The following is a 7,695-nucleotide window of genomic DNA, read 5'->3' as shown; positions in this document are numbered from 1 at the left end:
AAATAAAACAATCACCATTGTTATTTAAATAATATTGCTTAGTTGTAACTATATTACTGAGCGAATACATACTGTTGTGATTACATAGTTAATATTTCTAAAGTTACATACACGCCAATAAGTCTATCAAATGGAATGAACAGCTCTCCAAGTTTTAGACCAAATAATTCCTCATTTGTGTTGGACGGCTGGCTGGACTTGGTCTTAGATTATGTTGTTTGTACAAGTCTCTCGGTTTAATATACAACTCCTTGAAGTCCTCACTGCTGACATGTCGGCTAGCTGGTCCCAGATATATTCCGTCTGCACTGTGACTGGAATTTTCGCGCAGTTCAACGTCCGGTTCGTATATGTTCTCGATGAGGGTTTGTCGCGACTTTACTTTTTGAGTACGCACTTCCTGAACAGGTTTCCTGAGCAAAGCCCTTTGCGAGGCAAGGCCGGTGCAGCTCATGATGATAGCGAGTAGAACGCAAAACTCAATCAGGGCCAGTATTAGACTGGCGCCCAGAAAGATGCTGTACTGTTCGCGGTACCAGTTGTCCAGATGGGGCAGACAGGACTCTGTGTGGCGCTCCCTTTCGTAGGACAATCGCTCCAGAGACTGACACATCGATTCGTTGGCCGGCTTGGGGTCCAGATATGCCACGGAATGATCCGCATTTTCCAGGACACAGCAACTGAGCGGCACAGGCCAATTCCTCTGTCCATAACCCTGTAATCTCCACAGCGATGTGTCGTAGTCCAAAGAACTTCTCATCCCGCAGCAGCCGAACCGAACTTGGGCCAAATCCACGGCATTGGTGAACTGCTCCTGCCCCGGAACGCCATAGTTGCTCTGCAAGGATCGCACCATCTGCGTTTCATCCAGGCTGATTCCCAGACAATGAGGCCACAATGTGATGGCCAGGCACAAAACCGATTCGGTCAGGAGCAGCACCACCACGCTCAGGAAGTATATGGTCAGGAAGCAGTAGGTGTGAAGGCAGCTGGCCCAGAAACCCACGACGGCAGCCAGAGTAGCCACAAATCCCGCAATCGCCACACCCAGTGCTATATAGAAAAGCAGCGGCTGCGGAAGTGAGCTCAACCGATCGCTGGATGCGGCCAAGAGTCTGGAGAGCAGAATGCGTTTGTTATCGGAGAAGATGTATAGACCTGATACCACCAGCAGCAAGCCACATATCTAAAAAAAAATATAATTAGTAAATAATTACACCATATAGGAAGTACTGAACAGGCTAAAGTAGGAAGCTATAAACTTTCACTTTAGTTAGTCACTCACCAGAAACAAAAAGTTACATAGATTGAGCACAAATTTGTAATTAAAACAGCAGGCCATGTTCAGATCAATGCGGGTGTGTCGGTCTTTCACAGTAAATTAGAACCAAAAGTTTTATGACGAAATGCAATAATTGCGACATGTACAAAGATCAGTAATGAGGGTGCTGTGTATCTCGATGTACTGCATGCTCAAAAGCGTAGATGTGTAGATACTCCAAATCCGAAACTTCAACTTGGACTTATTCAATGCGGTGCCATGGACAGTACAATTTAAACTAAACAGTGCGAAGATGCAACATTCTGTGGCAAGTGCAGAGAAGCGAAAGTAAGAGACCACAGAGAATTCGCTCGTAACTCTCTATAAACCCCTTGATGGGTAACTCTCATTGAAACTTTTCAAGCGTCTCGCTTAGCTTAGCAAAACAAAACCGAAAACGCTGTCCATCCACCAAAAATTGTAAACTCTAGAGTGAAAAGAGAAACCCATGCATGGGGCGCAATGCTCGTTGCTCTTATTTGATCACTGCCACCATCTCCATGTGCAACCATTTGGAACCGTTTCCACAACAAAGCCGACCAGCAACAAACTATTACACCAGTTGAACTTTAATTATTACTAGGCACCGGAATTTATGTAAAGTTCTCTTTGTGGATCAACATGTACTGTGGTAGAGTAATGTTTGAAATACCAATTACTTACGATCATTCTACCTCTTAGTTTTTTTTATTCTATGGCTTATTATTGCCAAGGGTATACAATCGTCGGCTTGCCAAATATTCTTTCTCGAAAGAACATATGTGAGGGTATACCTTGAAGAGGGTATACTGATATCAGTCAAAAGCTTTCAATGCAGTAAAGGATATATTCTTAATCAGCATCAACAGCCAATTCAATACACCGTTTCTAAAGCAATTAAAAAAATATATTTTCCTTGTATTTGATACAAACCAATAAAATCCTAGTAGGCCTTACCTCACACTTCTCCCCAGACTGAGCCTTGTCAAAATAAAAATAATAAATTGTTAAATAATTCGTGTATATTCCAAATCATTCTAACTGATCTTATAGAGCTATTTGCGGCGAGTGAAACCGAACCAAATTATGCTTAAGATTCCAAATCGGCGCAAGATGCCTGTGTCAGAGCAACAGCCTCGAACCATCAAGATAGAGCGACCCAAGCCAGGAAGGATACTAGGTCCTTTGAACATGTCCAGCATGCACCAACAGACCTTCTTGGCCCAGAAAAACCAAACACTACCCGAAGATCTGGGCAGTCGCTTGCGGACGCTGCAGAGACGTGTCCAAGAGTGGAAGTCTTCAGGCCAAGTCTGAGATGAAACGTAAAGCTGGGGATGATGCAAAGTATTTTTTAAGTAAACCGATAAAAATATTGTAATAAACAAAAATTAAAATATCTTTTAAAAAACAAATATTCAAGTATGTTAAGCCTAACATGGATATTTAACTTTAAGGATATATATACATGTTTTAGTTTTGTAGGCAGTGTTTTCTAACTAATTCTAAAGCAAGTTCAAAATATTCAATAAAAAACGTATGATGATGAAATATAGTGTAAACTTGATGACAAATTGGCTCGTTTTCAGAGGTCACCAGCTGAATCGTTTGAACGGAGGGTGAGTGACCTACTTAAATGCGCGAGTGCAATCAATAAGTAGTGCGTTGATTTCTATGGCTTCCCGGTGGTTTGGGTCTTAAGCGATTGACATCCAAATGACTAGTCATTTGGTGTTTGGAAGTCAGTTGAACGACAGCATGGAGCGTTGGTGCAACAAAGTGGCCGTGGTGAGCGGAGCGAGTGCCGGAATCGGTGCAGCATGCACCCGTGCTCTAATCGGAGCAGGAATGGTAGTGGTGGGTCTGGCCAGGCGGCAGGAGCGAGTGGAGAAGCTGCGCAGTGAACTGAATCCCGAGCAGCAGTCCCGGCTACACGCAATCAAGTGCGACATTACGCAGGAGGATCAGGTGTTGAAGGCCTTCGACTGGACCTGCAGGCAGTTGGGCGGAGTGGATGTGTTGGTGAGCAATGCTGGGATCATTGGTACCGGAGAACTCAGCGAACGGGATGATGGTGCTGCCATGCGTTCCACCATAGAAACCAACATCATGGGCACCGTGTACTGCGTCCGCGAGTCCTTTCATTCCATGAGAAAGCGGGAAACCGAGGGCCACGTGGTCATCGTGAACAGCGTGGCGGGCTACCAAGTTCCCAACCTGGGACCACAGCTTCCATCGCTCAACATTTATCCGGCCACCAAGTTTGCCCTTCGCGCTATGAACGAGATCTACCGCCAGGAGTTCCAGAGGCACAAAACTGCAGTCAGGGTTTCGGTTAGTCTATCAGTCCTTTGATTATCAGTGACTTATTTCAACTTTAATGAATCCTTTTATATTACTTTTGCAGACCGTCAGTCCGGGCATTGTTGATACGGACATCTTGCCGGAGCAGATCCAGGGTATTATCAAGCAACACATGCCCATGCTGCGAAGTGCTGACGTCGCTGATGCCGTTCTCTGGGCCATTGGAACTCCACCCAACGTTCAGGTAATTAATTCGTAAAATCTGAAAATATTTCATATTTAAATTTAATTTTCTTACCCTTGGCAGGTCCATAATGTAACTATCAAGCCGCAAGGCGAAAAGTTCTAATCTCACTTCTGATAAACTAGAAACTGCAGTCTACTACATTCAATGGATAGTTAAGATTTATTTCTAGTGCTTAACTAGTTTTGTCTTAAGTTAAGATTTATTTCTAGTGCTTAACTAGTTTTGTCTTAAGTTAAAAAAAAAATTATCTTGATAGGATCATAATGCTTGTATTTAAATTATACAAAGACCTTTGCTTGGTCCTTAACCAAAACCTAAGGCCTTTTAAATTGCTGCCATTGCCGAGTGTCGGCGAATTCGAATCCCCAACTCCGGATCATACCCCAAATCCAACACCCTTTTCCGCCGACACTTCTTTTACTCTCTGCGAAGGAGAATCCACTTTTAGAGTGGATTTAAGAGAGGTTCGCCACGGGTCTCAAAGTCATGTTTTATACGGTCCTTTTCCATATCGTTCCAAAGCAGCTCCAAGCTGCTCCCCAATGCATCCTGGCTATTCAGTTGTTCGGAGCCAGTCGCTCTGTAAACACCGTCCTTTGTTCACTGTGTCCACTTTTTTCGCTTTCTCAGACTCAGCATCTTTCGCCATATGTTGTCGCGTGCATCTGTTGATTGTGTTTTTACACCCTTAAGAGTCCTTTTACGTCTGATATGGGCAAACATCACACAGTTTTACTTTTTAGATAGGTAAATTTGCAAAATTATTTGTCATTATTATTTGCTACCATAAAGTGGTAAAAAACCTCTAGAAAATATGTCACTGTATCTCAACTTGTTCATACACGGCAGCTGTTCGGTGAATCGCCACGATGTCGTTAAGAAACTCAATTTAAATGCACATATTACATTTAGCCTAAGCTGACCAAACGGCTCAACTCTGGTGCTCGTCACCTCATTCGATTTGAATGGAGGAATCTCCTTTTGTATTCATGAAAGCTGAAAACTTTTTTGGTTATTTATTTAATGGGTGCTCAATTCCGCGGAGTCCGTTGAGGATGCTCATGGTTTTCCTTTCAATGTTGGGGGCTTGGTCCATGTGCAAATATTTAAATTACCGCGCATGTATTTATGCGATTTTTGTTTTTAATTAATTTTTTAAGTCCCTTTTCGGTAATTTTAGCCAGCGAAAGTTTTAATCGAATTGCATATTCTCTTTATTCAAATACATACATATAATGTGGTTACCTTTCTAAAGAAGAATCACCTTTCATTTGTATAGATTTATAACCATAGATTTCGTGATCCTTAGGTTTAAATATCATATAATTTTTTAAATAAATTTTAAAAATTAATCGTTGATTATCGATACGTTCTGAAAATGTGATGCACATAATATATCCCAGTCGCCAAAGAAATTTAATTGGTTTCAGAACGCACAAGCGATGACCAATAAATTATTTATTTAACAAATGATCATCAGCGCATAAGCTGCTCAATAAAATAAAACTATGCAGATTTAGCAACAAATAAATGTTTAGCGGCTAATTTGGCAATGTAAACTTAATTTTCAAATATATATGCCTATTTCCCCATAAATTACCATAAGCCCCGTCATCGATAAGGCAATTAATGTGCGGAGAGCAGCCAGCCACTATGCAAATGGTCATATGTTAAGCGCCATCCACCGAAATGACATCTATGCGAGATTATAAATCACAAACGCTGCTTTTCCGTGGTCGATGGCAATACAAGTACTACTAAAAGCCATTCCGATGAACCTCGGCTCTCGTAAATCATAAAGGAGCGCCATCTAAGTTTCTACTTCGTCCTTTAGACCTGGCCTCTATTGTCTTCAAATTTATGTCCTACAATGGCCCGTTGCGTTCGGCATTGTCCTGATTTCGTTCTTGAAGTGCTGCTTTTGAGCGATATGCTAATTAAATGGAGAGCTAAAATAAATATGATTTTCGAATTAATTAAGTTCCAGTGCATTGTCTTAAGTGAGGCACACCTTCCTAGTGAGTATCAATCGATTATGTTTATTGAAATCCACATAAAAGCTTTGGTCGTATACCTCGTGAAGTATGTGTGGTAGGCATCTGCATGTAATATATTCAAAAGATAAACGAAGCTGACGTCATTGACTTCGGAGCATAGGCAACGGATTGAATGGAGATGGAGCATTCAGGACACTTGCCTTGATGACAGGCCAGGCTTAAAATCGATTGCGTACGACTCGGTGCATTCAATCAAGTTAAATAGAATCGGGATTCTGTAACATCAGCTGCAGGCTCCTCTGGCTATGGAAAATGAAACCTATTGTTCTCTGGACAAATACGAAGTACATGGGTGTATCAAGAATATATTTCCAAAGGGGGAATAAAAGGGGTATAAAATTTCAAATAATATTTCTTATAATTAAACTAAATATTAAACTATCTAAGTCATTTACAAAAAAAGAGATTATAATGCTGGAGTTATTTTAAAGCTTATGTCCCAAAAACATATCTGTGTTTGCTTTACTTGAATCAACATGATAACAAAGATTGAAGTTGTTGACTTAAAACAGTTCACATTGTATCCTTTTTCCAAATGCAATGAGAATGGTGTTTCAGAACCTCTCACAAATTTCGAAGTGAAATTAATTCGGATGTGTCCAAGTCTAATTGATTTGTCCCTAGATTTCCTAGTTCCAAGAAAAATAATTTATGCCCAAATTGTATAATACGAAAGCAAGGATGTTTATGGCACAATAGATTTTATTGAATAATGGTTGATTTCACAGCGCATAATATGTGTGGAGGCCACAAAATTCCCTGGCTATCTCAATAGCCTGTCGTCCACTCCATGGCTCATATGCTTTTCATTTTCATTGGTTATTTGTCGCTTGAGTTGTTTTTCGGCAATAAAGATTATAATCTTTGTATGCCATACAGAAACGAACAATAACGATAAAAGCAGGAATTTGGTCTACCATAGCTAAAGCTGGGGCAAACTATTGTTATACCACATCGCATATAAATATTTTGGCAAGATGCAGGAAAAGCTGAGGGAATCTATGCGTGAAAAGATAGTGAAGGGTTTCAGGCTCTTTAAATAACCACCAGTAGTAGCAACATCCACATTCATAACTAACGTCCCTTCTTTTTCTTTCATTTTTCTTTTGGTATTCAAGACATTTCACCCAACCAGAAAAACCAGAAGAATATTATTATTATTTAGCTAATTATTTTATTTTATAAAATTTGGTTTTACAATAATCTAATTATATATAGTTATAAATTGTCAGTTTTTGGTAATAATATAATTTTCACCTCTGGCAGGATTTTCAGGAAGATTCCAGAAGCGGGAATCTATTTATAAATTGGATGACATTTTCCGACTGCCGATTTATGCGCTCAGCTCGCAGCTTTCGATCGTTGGTAATATCTCTAAGAAAAGTTGACCAGTTCGATGCGAGATTCGGCAATTGCTCAATGGATATTTCAGTGGGCGACATCGTATTCTTGTTGGATCCAGTGTTTTGGCCAACTGGGCAGTTCTCGTTAGTTGTTACTGACACGGCGTTTGTCATTTTGAAATTAAATGTTTACTTTTGCGTGAACTTGTGGGATGAGACTCTTGAGGCAGACTGATTTAAAAGTGCCCATGCATCGGTTTATATAGAACTAAGCAGGTAAATTGATGTAACTCCTTAGCACGGGGTGCAGGTATAACCCGTGAAAACCCCACGGATTTATATATATTCATACCTAAGAAGGTTAGGTAAGTGACAGCTGCTTAATCCCGCAACAGATGTAAGAGGCTAATGTAGCCATAAATCTATTAGAGGTATGACAAACTT

General features: G+C 40.6%; 4 protein-coding genes across 4 annotated transcripts; 2 read left to right on the top strand and 2 right to left on the bottom strand.

Moving 5' to 3' along the window:
• Positions 1–23: 23 nt before the first annotated feature.
• LOC6534040 lies at positions 24–1,342 on the bottom strand. The gene is made up of 2 exons (XM_002094690.3): positions 1,286–1,342; positions 24–1,186 (listed from the first exon to the last, which is right to left on the bottom strand). Exons 1-2 carry the CDS (start codon positions 1,340–1,342, stop codon positions 155–157), a joined length of 1,089 nt encoding a protein of 362 aa, XP_002094726.1. The 3' UTR covers positions 24–154.
• A 902-nt stretch (positions 1,343–2,244) lies between these two features.
• LOC6534039 lies at positions 2,245–2,855 on the top strand. The gene has a single exon (XM_002094689.4). The coding sequence runs from the start codon at positions 2,387–2,389 to the stop codon at positions 2,615–2,617; it is 231 nt and encodes a 76-aa protein (XP_002094725.1). The 5' UTR covers positions 2,245–2,386; the 3' UTR covers positions 2,618–2,855.
• Positions 2,856–3,029: 174 nt separating this feature from the next.
• Positions 3,030–4,164, top strand: LOC6534038 (farnesol dehydrogenase). The gene is made up of 3 exons (XM_002094688.4): positions 3,030–3,634; positions 3,708–3,848; positions 3,912–4,164. The coding sequence occupies exons 1-3, from the start codon at positions 3,059–3,061 to the stop codon at positions 3,951–3,953; spliced, it is 759 nt and encodes a 252-aa protein (XP_002094724.2). The 5' UTR covers positions 3,030–3,058; the 3' UTR covers positions 3,954–4,164.
• Positions 4,165–7,084: 2,920 nt separating this feature from the next.
• LOC26535001 lies at positions 7,085–7,492 on the bottom strand. Its single transcript, XM_015194908.3, has one exon. It carries the CDS (start codon positions 7,423–7,425, stop codon positions 7,180–7,182), a length of 246 nt encoding a protein of 81 aa, XP_015050394.1. The 5' UTR covers positions 7,426–7,492; the 3' UTR covers positions 7,085–7,179.
• Positions 7,493–7,695: the final 203 nt, after the last annotated feature.

This window comes from Drosophila yakuba, chromosome 3L (assembly GCF_016746365.2).
Source record: "Drosophila yakuba strain Tai18E2 chromosome 3L, Prin_Dyak_Tai18E2_2.1, whole genome shotgun sequence".
Classification (NCBI taxonomy): Eukaryota; Metazoa; Arthropoda; class Insecta; order Diptera; family Drosophilidae; genus Drosophila; species Drosophila yakuba.
The sequence above is the reverse complement of the archived record's forward strand: the minus strand, read 5'-3'. Positions and strand labels throughout refer to the sequence as shown.